This window comes from Haemorhous mexicanus, chromosome 15, assembly GCF_027477595.1.
Source record: "Haemorhous mexicanus isolate bHaeMex1 chromosome 15, bHaeMex1.pri, whole genome shotgun sequence".
Lineage (NCBI taxonomy): Eukaryota > Metazoa > Chordata > Aves > Passeriformes > Fringillidae > Haemorhous > Haemorhous mexicanus.
In genome coordinates this window covers 15,732,393-15,750,000 of record NC_082355.1, presented here as the reverse complement: position 1 = coordinate 15,750,000, position 17,608 = coordinate 15,732,393, and the positions used below count along the sequence as shown (strand labels likewise).

The following is a 17,608-nucleotide window of genomic DNA, read 5'->3' as shown; positions in this document are numbered from 1 at the left end:
AGGAGCTTGGGGGTCTCCAGGCCCAGGAGAGCATCCACAGCGCAGGAGGCCAGGATGGCCAGGATGACAGCGAAGTCGTTCACCAGCTTCCGCACCTGCAGATGGAGAGGGCTTGGCCCAGGCTGGCAGGGGTGGGGGCTGCTCCAGGAGCAGCCTTGAGATGCAGCACCCAGAGCCATCCCCACACCAGTGGGACAGGTGGCCATGTCACCGGGGTGGCTGAAAATGCTCACCCCCACGGGGAAGTAGCGGCTGCTCCTGAAGCGCTTGAGCGCGGTGCAGAAGAAGAAGGTGCCCCCAAAGAGCAGGAAGGAGACGAGGGTGACATCGGGCACATACTGGCAGCTGGTCCCCAGGAGATGTCCACCTTGATCCAGGCACTGGGTCCTGCTCAGCCCTGCTGGGGTGGCAGGAGGCTGCAGGGACAAGGTGGGTGGTGGGGAGGGGTCACACGTGGACGCCTTTGGCTCACCCCAGGGCCTCTCCTGCCTGCCTGGGAGCAGGGGCTGTACCTGCCAGGTGGCCAGGGGTGAGGGCAGTGATGTGTCATTCCCTGCCGAGCTGTGACCTGCAAAGTGATGGGAAGCAGATTGGTACTGGTTTCATCAGGAGGACTGGGATGATGCTGCCATCAGGCTGGGTGCTCAACCTCTTCCTGAGGGCTCAGGGTGCTGGATGGGGTCCCATGGGACCTCTGAGGCCCTGGCACTGGTTGATGCCCAGGGAGCATGAAGGGGGGATGTCCCTGTGAAGGGCATGGCTAAAACACTGGACACTCAGATGCACCATTGATCCCAAGCTGGCCAGCACTGATGTTTTTGGCACATGGTGTAGGTCCTGTTTCCAGGGTCAGTGTGTGTCATGTCATTTCCAGGGTCATGACTTCAAGCCCCAGAAAGCAGCCCCTGATATACAGACTGGGCTGGAAATAGCAGAGTGAACCCATCCAGGTGCCTCTGGAACCTTTCCAGCCTCTGACATCCCCTATCCTGGAGGCATAGGAGATAGTCCAAGGCTGTCCTAGATCCATGTACTGCCCTGGCTCCTGGGCAGTTCTGGGAGGCAGGAATAGATGGACAGACTGTATGGAGGGAAGTGGAGGACACTGCAATGTGGTCAGGTAGGCGAGGATGGGATTAAACAGCCTCCTCCTCCAGTGCTTTCCCCCTTCCAGCCAGGAAACAGGTTCCCAGTGGCATCCTGGGGCAGCAACTTCCTGCTCCCCACTCGCCCACGGCTGCTTGGGCTCACCGGGGCTGGACAAGTTGCAGGTGCAGCTGTAGGAGGTGATGTTGTCCAGCCGGTAGTGCCAGTTGATGGGGAAGGCATCTGCCAGGCTCAGCATCTTCTTCAGGGAGTCGTAGATGAATATCAGGCTGATGAGTGCACAGAAGCCTTCCTCGGTGAAGCGAGTGAAGTACCTCACCAGGTGACTGGCCTCGGTGGCCACCAGCACCACACCAAAAAAGGCCACCCAGAGCCCAATCCAGAGGCGGAACTCCAGGTAGTCCAAGCTGTGATCCCTGGGGAAAAGGGTGACTCAAAGCCTTGCCAATGACCCCTGCCTGGAGTGATGGTGGCCCATGCTCCAGCGGGGGGATGCTGAGCTGAGGATCTGTCCCTGGCACTGAACTCACTGACTGAAGGAGAAGAGGAGGCGCTCAAAGACAAGCATGGGGCCGGTGCTGCTCAGGATGGTCAGGGGTTGGCCCGAAAAGAGGCAGAAGATGAACCCAGCAAAGGCTGTGCCCAGGAAGCTCTCCAGCACCCCCTGAAATGCAGGGAAGGGGTGCCAGGTGCCAGGCACATGGCAGGGAGGAGGGTTGGGGGCCTGCCCCCCAGCAGCACAGAAGAATACAGGCTCAGTGCTGGGGACCACGGGGGAAGGAGGCAGAATTCAGACAATGCTCAGGATGTCCTGGGGATGCTGGTAGGAGGTGGGCACCCAGGGGCTCTCTGGGCTGGGCTGAGCAGGGTTGGTACCAGGCACCCCAGGCCACACTGACCTGCATGTTGGCAGTTGCATCCCCCAGCATGCCCCCGAAGGTGATGGCATTGGTGACTGTGGCCAGGTAGATGTAGAGCACTGCTGAGAGGCACTGGGGGTGCAGGGCATCGGAGAAGTCGCTGCCGTACCATGGTGCCTTCCTCCGGATGTCTCGCAGCAGCCCCCCAAAAAGCCTGGGGTGGGGAGGGAGGTCTCAGAGCAGACCCCACAGAGAGCTACCCAGCAAGGGATTGTCCCTTCCCCTGGGTACAGGAACCCAGAGGGGCTTTTACATGGTGTCCCCATGAGAAACCAGTGCACTGCCCCAAATCCAGCACCTGCTGCACCTCCCACTGCCCTTGCAGATACTGACCTTCCTGTCCTCTCCAGCTCCTCCCCAGAGCATGGGTGCCCTGGGCTGGCTCTGTCCCCAGCTGCTGTCATGTCCCCTTTACCATGTGGCTGCTGGTCCAGTGGGTCCACAGTGGTCCTGTGGCAGAGCAGAGCCTGAGAAAACAAGCTACAGGTTGGGACCCTCAGGGCCCAGCTTCGTTTAGGGGACACTAGAACAGGAGAGGGAGAATGGAGAGAGGACAGGGGTGCAAACAGGGCTTGTGCATCCCCTGATAATGGAGAGGAGAAAGATCAGGAAGAGGAGGAGAGATGGCAGATGATGATCTTCTAAGGTTTTTTCCAACTCAACAATGATTTCCTCTGGCAAGCTCTGGAGCCACCCCTTGCAGGACTGGTTTTAGTGGAGGAGCTGGGCAAAGCCTAGGGTGTCCTGCTCAGAGCTTGAATTTCACATGTAAGTGCTGCATCCCAGTGTTCCCATCAGCTCCCTTTGGAGAGGACTTGCCATCCACTGCCAGGTGGAACAGCAGGACTAACAGCAGGGGGGACCAAAGTAGGGACCTGTGGAGGGGCTTGGCTAGGAGGAACCCCTGGCTCCTGGGCAGCTTCATCCCCATGGAGATGGAGGTTCCAGTGTCACAGACAGAGCTATCCCTGCAGGACCCTGCAGAGGGGCTGGCAGGGTTTGGGGTGCCCTCCCTCCCTCCAGCCCACCTCCTGCGTGGAGCTGGCAGATGGCTTGGTGGAGGAATTCTGGCACCAGGGTCCCATTTCCCAGGAGGAAGCACGATCAGCTCATCCAGGAACGCCTCCATCCCTGCCATGAGGTCCTCTCGGTGCCTAGCCTGCCAGGCAACTCTTTGGAAGAGCTGTGGGGAGATGCTGTGGTTTAGCCACCATGTCCCTGCATTCATCCACTTGGAACCTTCCTCCCAGCCTGCAGCCATCACCAGGAAACAAACCCACCCACTTCAGGACAACAGGGGCCCTACATCCTGCAAACCCACCCAAGCTTTTGGTTTTTTATCCTGGGCAAGGGAGGCCACCAGCTTGCCCCATCCTCTGCCCTCCACTGCAGCCTGCAGAGGAGTCTTGGTGTCCCCATTCCAGCCCATCCCACCCCTGGGTGCTGTGCCAGGCTCACCTCATCTGTCAGCAGTGTGGCCATGGCCCTGCCAACCTCGTGGTAGGCTTTCACTCTGGGGGGGCCCAGCAGGATGAAGAGGAACCTGTGGCAAGACAGCACATCTCCAGAGCAGCCCTCTCCCCTCCAGGGGATGCCTCTCTGGGTGGGGGGAGGACCATGGGGATGTGGGGATGGGAGCTGGGCAAGCCTGGGGGGCTTCTGCCACCCTAAAACTGGGGTTGGGGGCAAAGGACAAGACACATGTCTGAAGTGTCTGCTGCCACTGCGTGGCAACCTCACAGAGACCATGGGACACCAGGAGCCTGGCTGGATCACAAGGGTCGGCAGAAATCAGACTGGGAGGTGTGGGGGAACAGGTCTTTGGGACAGAGGAGGAGAAATCCTCAGCTGGAGGTGTCTGTGGCATCATTTTCCTGGGAATGTTGCTTGCAGGCAGGATGCTGGTGTGTTAGGGAAGGAGAGTTTGCCAGCAGCACAGGCAGCAGGTTTGACAGGACTCTGGGGACATGGGAGGAGACTGGAAAGTGAGCTCAGAGCCCTTGATAAAATATGGTAAAAATTCCACAATTGAGAGGATGGGGCAAAATCTCCAGAGGGACAATCCACACAAATCCTCTACACCTTTCCAAAGCTGGCAAGAATGGTTACAGTCCTGAAAGCCTGAGATTGTAAAGCAGTTCCAATGACTGTACCCTGAGCAAACCCCCAGAGAGGGGGCAGGGAAACTCCTCTGGCCATGCAAATGGGACTTGAGAGAACCCCAAGATGCTGGAGGCCTCTGGAGCTGGCTCCAAAGGGACGAGAGGTGACAGTTGCCACATGGGATTGCTTTCACCCACATGGGATTGCTGCACCAAGGCGATGGGAAAACCGTAAGACCCTAGAGATGGATCTGGATGAGAGACAACCCTGAGGCAGTGGCTGCCCCTGTGGGACAGCCTGGCACGGCCAGCAAAGGGGATATCACCCTGGGCAGAGGGATGGGTAGGGGCAAGGTCTCCCTGCCCTCCGGTTTGGGGGAGGAAAATGCAGGGCAGGGGGTTGTCGTGAAACCCTCGAGACCCTGAGGCATTGACGGGGACTTGCCACCCAAGTCCCGCGGAGGAGAGCGGTGGGTGGATGTCTGTCCTGCTCCTCCCAGCTCCTGGGGATTGGTGCTCTGGGCAGAGTGACCAGGAGGTGGCAATGTCCCTCTGATCCCCGCCTGCTTCCTCCGCGCACTTCCTAAGGAAGTCCTCAGCTGAAGGCACACTGCCCCGCTTCCCCTCACGGCTTTGGAGGATGCCTTCCTGAGCCGCGGGGAAACCATGGGGACCTCCTGCCTTGCTCCTCTCCGCCCACCCCGTCTGAGCCCTCAGGAGAACAGCGGGAGGAAAGGAGTCTCCTAAAAACCTGCAATAGGTGGAGAGCATCCAGAAGCAGCTAAGGACAGGGAATGCAGAGCCCAGCGGGAGTGACCCGGGGGATGTCCCTTCCAGGCTGCCCAACAGATGCTCCACACTCAGCCCGTTCTGGAGTGCTCTTAAGAAGCTGGAAGAAGCAGGAGGGGAAGCAGTGAGCCAGGATTCTGGGACTGCACGTGGCATTGGGTGCCATTCCCTTTGCTTTGGACAAGCAAAGCCTTGTCTGGTGTGGGAGGAAATGGGGAGACGGGGACAGGGGAGGGCACAGGGCCACCAGCCATGCTCTGTTACCTGCTTGGAAGAGAAACCTCAGCCAGTGAGCCAAGGGACACCCCGTGCCTCAGGCGAATGAAGGCAGTGAAGGGCTTTTCCAGGAATTCAACTTCCCCAACAGCAACGTGGGCTGCCTCAGCCCCCGGTGGGACCTTTTTCTTGAATCTGTTTCTGAGCTGAAAGGAAAAGGATGCAGCAGCTCAGGATGCTGTGGCTGGGCATTCAGGATGCTGTAGCTGCTCCCAGCCCAGCTCCATGCTGCTGTACCTGCTCCTTAAGAGGCGTTTTGGAGACCTGGGTTCTGGGCTCAGACCTGCCTTTCCCTGCAAAGAAAGAGAGGAAGCAGCAAAATCCATGTGCAGTTGAACAGCCCCCATGGGTACTGAGCTGGAGGCAGTGGGAGGATGCCTGGTGGGACAGCTGGGTTTCCTACCTCGGCAGGGAGAGAGACCAAGCTCGGCAAGGAGCTGCAGCAGGGATTTTGTAGGCTGGTGCTGTGGCTGGAGGAGCAGGAGGGCTGCCAGGCGCTCGCTCAGTGCAGGCTGCAGCTCTGCTTCCTCGGGCTGCTCGGAAAGTGCTTTGTCTGCATCAGAGACAGGGACAGCTCTGAGTGCCCCTGGCTTACTGCCCATTGGGGAATTGCCCAGGGGAAAACCCTCTTAGCTGGAGTAGCAGAGAGCCCCACCAGGTACCCAGCTGTCACTCATCAGTGCTGTCCTATAGGCACCTCCTTGTGGCCTGTCCCTCTCTGGTGACCAGCCCATCCCAGGAGATGACCTTTACATTACTCATGTACCAATTATTTCCTTGAAACTGGTGGCATCCAGATCCAGGAGCATTGTCCCCTTCTGCAGGCATGTCCTCAGCTGGAACAGGCTGTGCAGGGGCAGAGCTGGGACATGGGGTGCACTCCAGCGCTCCCCGCCATCCTCCACCTTCTCCTCGAACTTGATCCACCTGCCCAGGGAGATGGGGAGGGTCAGTGGCAGGGCAGGCCCTGTGCCCCATGCCAGCAGTGGGAGCTAAAGCCTGGGTCTATCTTTGAGCTTAGCATGGGGCTGGCACTGGCAGGGAGGGGTTTGGGTGGCCTGCAGTTGGTTTATGGTGTAGGGGCAGCTGGGCAGACAAAGTGGTCGTGTCCCCATTCCTGCAGACCCCCACCTCTCTAAGGTCTGATCAGGGGAATTCCATCCGTAATGAGGTGACAGGATGGTTCAGGTTTGAAGGGACCTTAAAGCTCACCTTATTCCAAGCCCTCCACCATGGGCAGAGACACCTTCCACTATCCCAGTTTGCTCCAAGCCCCTTCCAGCCTGGCCTTGGACTCTTCCAGGGATGGGGCAGCCACAGCTTCTCTGGGCAATCTGTGCCTCACCACCCTCACAGGGAAGAATTTTTTCCCAATATCCCATCTAACACTGATCTCTGGCAGTGGGAAGCCATTCCTGCTTGTGCTGTCACTCCAGTCCCTTGTCCAAAGTCCCTCGCCAGTTCTCTTGCAGCCCCTTTAGGCACTGAAAGAGGCTCTAAGGTGTTGCCCAGGCCTTGTCTTCTCCAGGCTAAACAACTCCCCACCTCTCTCATCCTGTCTCCATAGCAGAGCTGTCCCTACAGAGCTGTTTCAGCCTTTGAATCATTTCCATGGCTTCCTTTGGATGTGCTTCAACAGGAGCTGGATGTGGTGCCCCAGGGCAGTCCCACACAAAGCAGAACAGAGGGAGCACCCCCTGCCCACCCTGCTGCCCGTGGTGCAGCCCAGGACACCCTCACCTTTCTGGGCTGCCAGTGCACAGTGCTGGCTGATGTCCCATCTGTCACCCACCAGCACCCCCAGTCATTTTCTGCAGGGCTGCTCCCAGCCCATCCATTCCCCCAGCTGTGCTGGGGCTGGGGGCGGCCCTGCCATTAGCAACGCTTACTGGAGTCAGAACAGAAATGTCTTGAGTTGTTTTCACGCTCGGGCCATGCCAAATATTTTACCGCGGGGCACAGACAGAGATTCCCTTTGTCCCCGTGGGTGGGCGCTGGCCGTGCTGCCCGGGCAGAGCGTGCCCCGGCACTGCAGGCTCCTGCCGGGGGGCAGCGGGCGGGCACAGCCGGGCTGGCTGCCGGGGAGAGCCTCAGCCCGGCGGCTCTGGTCCCACAGACACTCCGACCCCGGCGGAAGACCCATTGCTATCCCCAGACTCCCGTGGTCCGTGTCCCCGTGCCCGGGGGGTGGAGGGGGTCTCAGGGGGCACGGGGACATCCCAGCCCCAGTGCAGCCTCTGGAGCCTTGAGAGGCAACAGAGAGGAGCAGGATGAAGGGCGCTGAGCCTGGCCCGCCTGACATCCTGCCCTCCCCCGTGAAATTAAGTCAGCCCAGCTGGGCACTGGCGGGGCAGAGCCCTGCCTTGGGGCTGAGGCTGGGGAGCGGCCAGCCTCGGGACATGCCCTGGGCTCCCAAAGCGTGGCCCAGCAGCTTGGCTCTCGCAGGTGTGCCTACCTGGCCATCTCCCTCCACTCCAGCCCCGCCGGGGTGCTGAGGAGCTGGTTGAGCTGGATGAAGAGCAGCGGGCAGGTGACGTCCCCCCTCTCCTCCCACTGCAGGGCCGCACCAGCTCGCCGGGCCCCTGTGGCCATGCTGGAGGGGAAGATGCTGCAGCCGAAAGCCTGGGAGGGAGTTCCAGGGTTGCTGCACTCTAGTCTGGGCTGTGAGCAGCTGTCTGCTGTCCGGAGAGCCGTGCCACCTGCCCCGGGCATGTGGGCTTGCATGGCCACCCGCACCGGCAGCCACAGGCGTGAGCTCCCCTCCAGCACTCACAGGATCCCACTCATCCCACACCTTATAACAGCTGTGAGCTGGATTAAACTGGCCACAAACCAATACACAGGAGCCAAGCCCAAAACAAGCATCCCAAAACAGCAGGGCCAGCCCCACGGGTCCCAGTGTGGTTGTGTCCTGCCACGTCCAGCTGTCCAGCAGGGCCAGGGACCGGGGGACCCACCTGCTTCCTGCAGGTGACCTGAGTGGACAGGGATGTTCTTGTGTTCCCAGCCCTGTCTGCACCCTGCCAGGAGCTGGTGAGGGGGTATCAGGGCCAGCCCTGGAGAGCTGGTGGCAGTGCCTGTGCAAGGATGCTGTGCCCATGGCAGGAGGAGTGACACAGCCCATGGCAGCTCCTCCTAGGAAAGAGGATATGGGGACATGCTCTGGGGAGGGATGTGGCACAGCTGAGCAAATCCAGAGTGGGGAAATAAGGGGCTGCTAGCGGCAGGGCTGACAGCGAGGGCTGGGAGGGCTTTGGGGCTGTGCCGCTGTTAGAAGGCTTCTGTGTGAGCTGCAGCCGTGAGCAGATGGAGGGGGAAGGACGTGGACACAGCCGCAGCACCCTGCAGGGACAGGGACATGGCAGGGCCTGCACAGCGCTGCCAGCAGAGAGCAGCCACGGTGCTCGCTGTGCCCATGCCGTGCCCACAGCCACCGCCACCATGGTCGGTCCCTCGGCCCCCCTCGAACAAACGGCGGGTGTGTGCACTGCAAACACGGCGGCGGCACCACAAACACCGGCGGCTCCGGCACCGGCCAGCTGTGCTGGAGCCCGCTGGACACGGCAGGATCCAGCCCCAGGAGCAGCTGGAGCAGGGCCAAGCACCACCACACAGCGTCACGTTTTGGTGAAGGGCGAGTGGGAATGTGGGTTCCTGAGGTCCTGGTACCTGCCTGGCAGGAACTGAGGCCAAGGATCTGGCCCAGGGTGTCCAGGCTGTCTGCAGGTACCATGGTGTGTGCAGGGGTGCCCTTAGCTGGGGTGGGGATCATGGGGAGACCCCTGGCAGAAGGACCCATTGATAAGGAGCATCAGGGATGTCCTGAGGCACACAAACCTCCCCAGGGTTCACCTCTGCCTCCTGTGGGGGCTGCCTCACGTGCATGAGATGGGGCATGACTGGCAGCGGGCACGGGCAGGGAAGCTGTGGGGGGCTGCAGGAGGTGGGAAGGGGTCATGGCAGGCTGTGGGAGTCAGAGGGGAAGAGGCAGCAGAAGGCAGAGGCAGGAAGCAGAGGCAGGCAGATCAGCAGCCTGCACACATCCCTCCCCCTTGCTCTCTGCCAGTCCTCTGTGCCAGCTGCCTCCCTGGCAGCTGACGTGAGCTGGTGCCTCCCTCTCCCGAGGTGCCATGGCAGCTGGCAAATGCTGCCCTCATACACTGCCCGCACACGCCCAGCCCGGCCTTGGGGACTTGGTGGGGGACTGGCAGGGGCAAAAAATTCCATCCCAACATGGGGACCTTGCCAGGAGCCAGTGTGCAGCATTGCCCAGGGACACAGCTCCTCACCCGTGCCACCACCTCGCTCCACTGCCAAAGGCTTGGGGCTCCTGATGGCCGGAGGAGGCGGAAGGAAAAACATCCAGCAAACAATTGCAAAAGTCAAGTCTGAGCAAGAACGAGGGTGTGAGCGGGGGGGTGCCAGATCCGGTGGTATTCCTCGGAGACAGCAACAACAATGGCAGGAATATTTGCTCATGCCTAGCTGAGCCCAAACCAGCCATGGGCTGGGGGCTTGGAACCTCGAGGAACCGACCAGGGGCCTCTGCTTGCCTAAAGGAGAGCTGGGGCAGGACCCTGCACTCACCCGGCACTGATGTCAGTGACATTTTCTGCGTGTCACCTATGCTGAGGATGGGGCCAAACACAGCACACGGTTGCCAGCATGGTGAAGGACATGGGGAAGCTCTGGCAGTGCCCAAACACAACAGGCTAGGACAGGGACAATGACAGTGGCTGGCTGGGGGGTGTTGTGAGATGAGGCTGTGACTCAATCACTTGGGCAGCATAGGGGCACAAATGGGGCCTTGGGGACAGAGAGGGTCTCTGCTGCCGTCTCAGATTGCCACCACCTCCCTAATCCACTGCTGGTGCAGTGGCGCATGAGTGGCAGTCTGCCCTCTTTCTGAGGGTCATCCCATCCCCGAGGCCAGGAAGAGGTGCAGCCCTGACTCCTGAGGTCTTGCCTCTCACCTGATGCTCGTCTTGTGAGGCGCACTCGCTCCCCCAGCCCTCTCGGGCTGCCTCGGACATCTGCCAGCCAGGGTCTGGGGACATGGGGACCATCGGGATCCTCCTCCTCTCCCCCTGGCTGGGGCCACATTTTCCCCTGGCCATCTCCTGCCCTCCGCGCTCTGCAGAAACCCTTTTCTCCCCGGGCTCTCACCGCCCTGGCCGGCCCGGCCCGCAGAGCGGAGCGGAGCGGAGCGGAGCGGTACCGGGGTGGCGGTGGCTTTTGGGTCCCTGGCCCGCCTCCGGAGCGAGGAGAACCCACCGGGCCCAGGCCAAGGTCCCGGGAACCAGTCCCGCTCCCAGCGGGGCGCCTCCGGGGGCGGTGGGGGAAGCCCTTGCCGGGGGCGGGACGGTCGCTCAGCCCCTCCCCGCCCCGCCCCGCCGCCCGCAGCTTTCTACCCGCCGCGAGGCCGCCGTGCCGGAGAGCGGACATCGCTGCGGGACCGAGCGGAGCGCGGTAGGGGCTGGACGTGTGTGCCCGCGGGACATGGACGGGCGGGCGGTGCTGATCCAGGCGCTGCTGGCGGCAGGTACGGGCTCGCGTGGGGAGGCTCCCGGGAGCGGGCAGCGTATCCCAGGGTCGTGCTCGACCGGAGGGTCCCGAACATGTGGGGGTATGGTCTCGGGCAACGCGGGCATGGCCGGTCCTGGGCGCGGGTAACTCGGTCCTGTTCCCGGGTGTGGGCGGAAGGGAAGATTGGTCCCTGTCCCGCGTGGGGGGCCAGGACAGGGCGGTGTCAGCCCCACTGCTGACCGCTTTCTCTACAGTGTGCTCGGCAGCGGCGGGCGGGCTGCGCCGGGACGAGCTGCACAACGAGGTGCTGCACAAGGGCGGCGGCGGCGGGGTGCCGGTCCCGGCCACGGCCCCGCTGCTCGGCGGCAGCCCGGAGAAGGAGGGCGGCGGAGCGGCCTCGGGGGACGACTTCAGCGAGCTGCCGAGAGGTAGGGACGGGATAAGGGGTCCCAGGGCGGGGCCGGGGTCGCGGAACGAGCTGAGCTCGGGGCAGTTAGAGCCGGAGAGGTCGCGAAGGTGCTGGGCTGGGCTCAGCTCAGCCCCGCGGGCGCCCCGGCAGCAGCTCCGGTTCCGCTTCGGAGGGACTTGTAGTGGTGGGTGGGAGCGGTCCCAAATACCGAGCCCCGGCGGCAGCAGACCCGAGAGGGAGTAGCCCGTGGGACACCAGCTCGGAGCAGTGGCGCTCCTGCCAGGGGCTGTCCGTGTTCCTGAAGTCCCCTGCAGGGCAGGTTCCAGGGGGTCTTGGGTCTCAGCTGCTTGGCCGGGAGGAGACAGAGCCCCTCGTGGCAGGGTTGCCGTGTCCGCGGACCCGCGCTGCCCTGCCGGCTGTGGCCGTGGCGCGGGGACCGCCGTGAGTCACCGCCGCCCACGCGCGGCTGCTCCTCATTCCGCGGCAGGGCTCGTCAGCCGGCAGCCCCGCCACGGGGGCGGTGGGGGCACTGCCGTTTTCTGGGGCTCCCGAGCACCCGCACCGGGATCCTTACTCGGTGCTGGCACCAGAGAGTGTCCCGAGGTCTCTCATGGGGGTTGGACGGGGGCCCATCGCGGGCTGAGGGGGTGACATGTACCTGTGCCTCGCACACGCGGCGTGCCGAGGGCAGTACCTGGCACCAGGAGCGTGCTCTGTTCCGTACAGCTCACCCTTCCATTTTTCCGTGTTTTTCTTTGCTTTCTGGCTGTGCCAGCAGACTGACAAAAAGCTGGCAAAACCGGGCTGAGCCACTCGCACCGGGGGGACTCAGCCCTCGGGAAACTCAGCAGTGTGTGTTGGCTGTGGCTGGGAGATAACTCTCAGGGCAGGAGAGGCAAGGGACGGAGCAGCCCCTGCTGTCAGCCTCATCCGGCGGCTTCTCCAAGCCGCAGTTTCCTGGAGTATCGGTTTTCTCCAGGCGCAGCGTGGAGGATGTCGGCATGACTTTGCTAGGTGTGCAACCGGTGTGTGCCAGCACGAGAGGCGCTGGTTCCGTCAAGAAGTGGTTAAGTCGTAACCTGGGCAGGTTACAACTTGCCAGGTTGGACTCTGCTGTACTCTCCTTCCCGAGCAGCCCCGGGCTTAATTCACCGGGCTTACTGAGCACCATAGCTTGGGGGGAGCTAAAAAATCATTCTTAGAGCAGAGTGCTCTCCAACACCTCAGCACCTAGTGAGATCTATCTAGGAGCTGTTTTTTTGTTTTGTTTTGTTTTGTTTTTAACTGCACACCTTAAAAACATTTCTGTGCCGTTGCTAGTGTTGGGCTGTGTCTGGGTGAGGAGCTTGGTGCTCTGGTTTCCACCAACCCAGCAGGGGGCTGGCCTGGCACCAAAAACCGCTGGTTACTGCACCACAATTAAAACATACCGTTGTAATTCATGGGAGTGATGCCCTCACCTCATCTCTTGGGCTCTGCAAAACCAAAACTTTAGGCAGGCTTGCTCTTTTAATCCTGCCCTGGGGTGAGTAAGGCATCCTTGTGCCCACAGGAAGGAGAGTCCATCAGAGCCATGAATAGGGTCTTAGAAAAGCCTGTGCTTGTCAGGGAAATAAAGGCCAGATAAAGGGGCAATTAGCAATGTTCTGTATTCAGTGGAAACGGGTGCATATAATAGCAGCATTTGAGATGTATAAAGCTCTGTTCCCCCTGCGACTCCCTTCTTTCCTTGAGAATTGTTCTTATGAATTGGAAAGGCCATGATATTTGTGAGGAGCTGAAAAAAAAATGCTCCCCCCACCCCACCCCGGGCTCGGGGGCAGCTCCCAGCACAAAGGGCTGTGGGAGCCAGGGCTGAGCAGTTGTGGCAGCACTGGGATGGGGCTTTGCCTTCCCTTTGCTTGGCACGTGGAGCTGATCTGACTGCTGTTCTCTCCTTCCCAAACCGTTTTTCAGTTGCCTTCCTGTCAAAGCCTCAAGGCCTCGTTACTCCCAAGAAAAAAGGGAACGGCAATAAAAGAAGAAAAGGCAAGGGCCTGGGGAAGAAGAGAGACCCGTGCCTGCGGAAGTACAAGGATTTCTGTATTCACGGCGAGTGCAAGTACATCCGAGAGCTGGGAGCTCCCTCTTGCATGTGAGTTGCTGTGTGTGCCTGTGTCGGGGGAGCCTTAGTCATGGCTCTTTCAGTTCTCCAGGCCAGGCAGAGGAAAAGCAGAGATATTTTTAGTGCATGTTCCCTACCCATGCAGAGACAACTCTGGCTTGGCCTCTTCCTTGTAATTCTTGAGAAGTGTCTACCCCTTCCCCAAAGGCTGTCATGGCCTTAGAGCCAGGGTTCCCTGCCAGCACGGTGAGCTCTGGCTGAGCTGGGGCCTGCAGAACGGTGTGTAGGGCTGGGGTCTGGCAGCTGAGAGCTTCTGCAGGTCTGATATGGGAAACCTCATCCTGACCCTGTCACTGTAAATCCCCCACTCTGAGACCTCTGGGCTCCTGCATCTGTCAGGGCACATCAGTGCAGGTAGGAGGAGCATCTCTGCCATGCCACCAGCAAAGTGGAGTGGAGGTAGGACCTTTGGGGACAGGCTGCCAAAGCCATGCCTGAGCTGTCCCTTGGCCTGAAGAACGACAGAGCTGAGTACCCCTCCTTGCCCACCCCACCCTGGGGTGCAGAGCAAGCAGGGACTAGATGAGCCAAGTGAAGGAGAAAGTATTTGCCTGCTGCTGGGGCACCTGGATCCAGCACTGCTGCTGCTGGATCCAGCACTGCTGCTGCTGGATCCAGCACTGCTGCTGCTGGATCCAGCACTGCAGGAAATACCCTGGGGTGCATATTTGATCCCCATTGACGTGGGCAGGACTTTAGCTGGCAGATATGTAAGAGGCTTTGTTCTTCACTATCAATCCTCTGAGCCACCCTGCCTTGAGCCCAGGGAAGATAATAGCTCCTTGGCTTATGGTGCCCACAGGATCTGCAATCTGAGGGATCAATCTCCACAGAGCTCCTCTAACTCCCTGGTTCCTCCCTGTTGAAGCTGTCATGTAGTTGGGCCCTTGCATGGGGGACTCGGGACTGCCAGTGAGGGGACATCTTTGCAGGCTCAGTTTGGGTTGGTGACGCAGCACAATGGGGGCTGTGACACCCCAGCCTAGGATTGGGACAGCCAGGTGTCCTCTGCCCAGATCCCTGAGGCTGGGAGAGAAACTGGGACATGGGCAAGTGGCAGGGATTTGGGGGCTGGCTCTGTCTCTTCAGCATGGTGGTCTGTCCCTGGGTGGCATCTCTCAGAGCCATCAGAGTTTTTAGTAGCAGTGGCCAACTGCCCCAGTCTCCTCTTCTAAAGAGGCCTTGTGTTGCCTGGTGTCACTCAGTTGTAGCTGCTCTTGGTGCTTGGCTGTGCCCCTGTCACAGGGTCTCCTGGAGTGGTGCTTCCTGGGGCACAGGGTGCAATGAGGATGCTGCTGGGCTGGGTCCTGCACCTTGCCATGTGCCCAGCCTTGCTGCCCTGCCTGGGAGGTGATGCTGCACTGTGAGCCCAGGAGCTGGGCTGAGTCCGGCTTGGAGATCAGCCTGAGGGTCAGTGGTGCTGGATATAGAGGGATATATTTATCTGATTGCATCAGTGCAATGTGGCTCAGGGAGGGCTGGAAGCCTCCCAGCCTGTGTGGAGCGTTATTTCTGTTACATGAGCAACCTCCCAAGTCTCCAGGGATGGGACACCTCTGAGCTGGCAGGGTGTGCAGGGACATCCTGCTCCATGGGAAATGCTGGCCCAGCTGCCTCACTGCTCCCTTCCCACTCCCACAGGTGGTCTGGGCAACCTGCCTGGGGGTGACTGGGAAGAGCACAGACCCCAGTGCCTTCTACGGGGGGAGAACTCAACCTTTCTAGAAGTCTTCACTAGGTGCAGGAGAAGCTTGATTTACCAGTACAATAGAGATGATGGTGACATCAGACCTCCCAGCTCAGGGGTGTGGGGCCCAAGGGGAACAAGCAGGGTGCTGGTTAAGGCTGAGCACAGAGGCATTGCTTCCCCACGGGGTGTGGGGGACACCAAGACCTCCTGTCCTTGCTCACCACTGACCTTTATGAGTTTCCTTCTTGCCCAGATGCCAGCCAGGCTATCATGGAGAGCGCTGCCACGGCCTCTTGCTGCCAGTGGAGCACCCACCCAGTGCGTACGACCACACCACAGCCCTGGCTGTCGTTGCGGTTGTCCTGTCTTCCCTGTGTCTCGTCATCATCGCAGCCCTGCTGATGCTCAGGTGAGTGGGATGGCACTGAGCTCCCGGACCTGTGTCCCTGGGAAGATCATGTGCAAGAGTAGGGTGACAGGGGCTTCTCCATGCCCTAAGCATCCCTTTGCTTGGCCTTGCAGGTGTCACAAGAGGGGTGGTTACGATGTAGAAAACGAAGAGAAAATCAAGCTGGGCATCACTGTGAATCACTGAGGATGCCAGGTGCTGGCGAGGTGAGCCCCTGGCTGGGCATGGGGCAGCAGTGGGACTGGTGGACATTTGGGGGCTCTGCTGTTTGTGCTGGTTGGGACTGCTGTGTGTATCCTATGCCAGAGCTAGGCAGGAGCTGAAGGCAGCCTGAGTCTGGAGAAGCAGCTGGCTGAGAGTCTGGGCTACCCTGTGGGGCTCCAATCTTCTTTTCTCCCCTTCCTGCTGAAGTCCTGTCCCCTGGCATCCCTATCATTCCTATGTCCTTTCTAACCCCAAGTCCCTGTTCTGTGCTGGTGTTCCATGCTTTGCAGATGTTTGGTAGTAGGGAAGCTGCTTCTGTTTTGTTTAGCTTTTTCCCCCCTCACTCATTCTGCTCTCTCTCTGACCCTCTGAGTCACTTCCCCTCCTTAGATATTGCCTCTATTTATATACATGTGTAAAAAACCCCTTTCCTTTTCATTTCCACTCTGCTTATTAGCTGCACCAAAGCAATGTCTATCAGCTTGGCACAGGGGGATCTTGATGCCAGCCCATGCCATGTTCTTCTGTCTGGGTTGGGATGTGTGCTCTGTCCCAGGGGGCTGCATGCTGAAAATCTGTCAAATTTCCTCTGATCTGACCTAAATCCTGACGTTAGATGTAGTCATACGTATTACAGCTACTTCTCTTCTTTAAAAAAAAAAAAAAAAGTCATTGTTCTTTGTGAGGATGAAGTAATGCCTTTGGAGAATTTCTGTCATGCTCATAACAGTATTGGGGGTGGGAATTTGAGCTGTTCATAGAAGCTGAATTTTCAGGAAGGAGACTTGGCACAAGGCTTTCCTCACTGTCTCCTTTACCCTTGGGGTTACTGGGGTGGATGAGTCCGGGGGAAAAAGTGCCGTGATCCCCGGAAGGGAGCATGGCGGGCTGTCTTGGCTCCCATTCCCCTGGGTCCAGCCCCGAGGGGCGGCGAGCGGGGCTTGGGTGGGCACGAGGGTTCTCCCGCCGGGCTGGGTGTGTCGGCCCCTCCATCCCCCCACGCAGGGAGCGCTCTGTGGCAGCGCAGCCCCGGATCGCGGTGTGAGCTCTGCCGCCTCTCTCTTGCAGGGGCCGGCGCTAACGCACTTCTACCTCCTGGAAGAGGCGAGACCGCGGCGCCAGCGGCACGGGGCTGCGGCACGCTGGGGGCTCGCTGGAGCACCAGGACGGCACCGGCGGGGCTGCTCGGGCAGCGGCGGCGCTGCGGCAGCTCCGTGGCCGCCTCCGGGACGGGGCGGGCTCGGGAGCGGTGCTGGCCGGGGCACGGGGGCTCTCCCGCGGCTCTCCGTCCGCTGCAGTACGTGCCGAGGAACAAGCTGTGAAAGGGAGGAGACCGAGCTCGGGGCTTCCTTCGCCGCAGAAAGGGGGGGAGGGTAACAGCTATTTAACAAGATATTTTTCATTTTAAATTATATATTTATTTTAGATAAACTGTACATAGTATTTATATTTATTGTAGGTCTGGCCCTGCATCCTTCATGTACGTCAAGATGACAGGGTCAGACCTCCCTTATTTTTTAAGTGCAATGTAATATTCTAATAAATAACACTTTGTAACAAACACTTGGGTCGTTGATTTAATCATGGAGGTGGAAAGCAGTCAGAATTCTGAAGGCTGTGTTCAGCACCAATTCCATGCAGGTGGGGTACTGCCAACAGCAGCAGACATCCTGAGTGTGTGGTCAGGGCTGCTGGATCAGCTTGTGCCATCCTTGGGGAGCAGTGTGGTGTAAGGGGCTGGAGGCAGGATCCATCTCAGCTTGGCCCCATGTGGATTATTTTGCAGATTTTCTTCATCTTTGCCAGCTGGTGCTTTGGGAAGGGTGTGATGTTTGTGGGTCTGCTCACCAAGCAGGGCTGTCTCCAGTATGAATAAAGCCACTCTGGCCACTGATCCCTTCAAATGGGAATAGTCCCTGGTTTTAAGCCAGCATTTGTTACATTTGTCATTTAGACACTGGCCCAGGTTGCCCAGAGAAGCTGTGGGTGCCCCATGCCTCTGGGTGTTCAAG

At 59.8% G+C, this 17,608-nt stretch overlaps 2 protein-coding genes across 2 annotated transcripts in view; one reads left to right on the top strand and one right to left on the bottom strand.

The window, feature by feature from the left end:
* The window catches only part of SLC4A9 (solute carrier family 4 member 9), a 14,240-nt gene extending 3,989 nt beyond the window's left edge, over positions 1 to 10,251 (bottom strand). The window contains exons 1-15 of the mRNA XM_059860536.1: positions 10,168 to 10,251; positions 7,650 to 7,816; positions 5,961 to 6,121; positions 5,573 to 5,747; positions 5,432 to 5,477; positions 5,183 to 5,340; positions 3,486 to 3,570; positions 3,056 to 3,210; positions 2,361 to 2,477; positions 2,007 to 2,181; positions 1,638 to 1,771; positions 1,252 to 1,523; positions 513 to 568; positions 234 to 416; positions 1 to 95 (exon numbers count right to left, since the gene is read on the bottom strand). The exon at positions 1 to 95 is cut by the window's left edge and continues 19 nt beyond it. Of these exons, the coding sequence (XP_059716519.1) occupies positions 1 to 95; positions 234 to 416; positions 513 to 568; positions 1,252 to 1,523; positions 1,638 to 1,771; positions 2,007 to 2,181; positions 2,361 to 2,477; positions 3,056 to 3,210; positions 3,486 to 3,570; positions 5,183 to 5,340; positions 5,432 to 5,477; positions 5,573 to 5,747; positions 5,961 to 6,121; positions 7,650 to 7,816; positions 10,168 to 10,251 (2,063 nt within the window). The remainder of the gene's footprint in view (positions 96 to 233; positions 417 to 512; positions 569 to 1,251; positions 1,524 to 1,637; positions 1,772 to 2,006; positions 2,182 to 2,360; positions 2,478 to 3,055; positions 3,211 to 3,485; positions 3,571 to 5,182; positions 5,341 to 5,431; positions 5,478 to 5,572; positions 5,748 to 5,960; positions 6,122 to 7,649; positions 7,817 to 10,167) is intronic.
* HBEGF (heparin binding EGF like growth factor) lies at positions 10,235 to 17,157 on the top strand. Its single transcript, XM_059859971.1, has 6 exons — positions 10,235 to 10,736; positions 10,975 to 11,148; positions 13,086 to 13,263; positions 15,237 to 15,392; positions 15,506 to 15,598; positions 16,665 to 17,157. Exons 1-5 carry the CDS (start codon positions 10,250 to 10,252, stop codon positions 15,576 to 15,578), a joined length of 1,068 nt encoding a protein of 355 aa, XP_059715954.1. The 5' UTR covers positions 10,235 to 10,249; the 3' UTR covers positions 15,579 to 15,598; positions 16,665 to 17,157.
* The last annotated feature ends 451 nt before the right edge of the window (positions 17,158 to 17,608 follow it).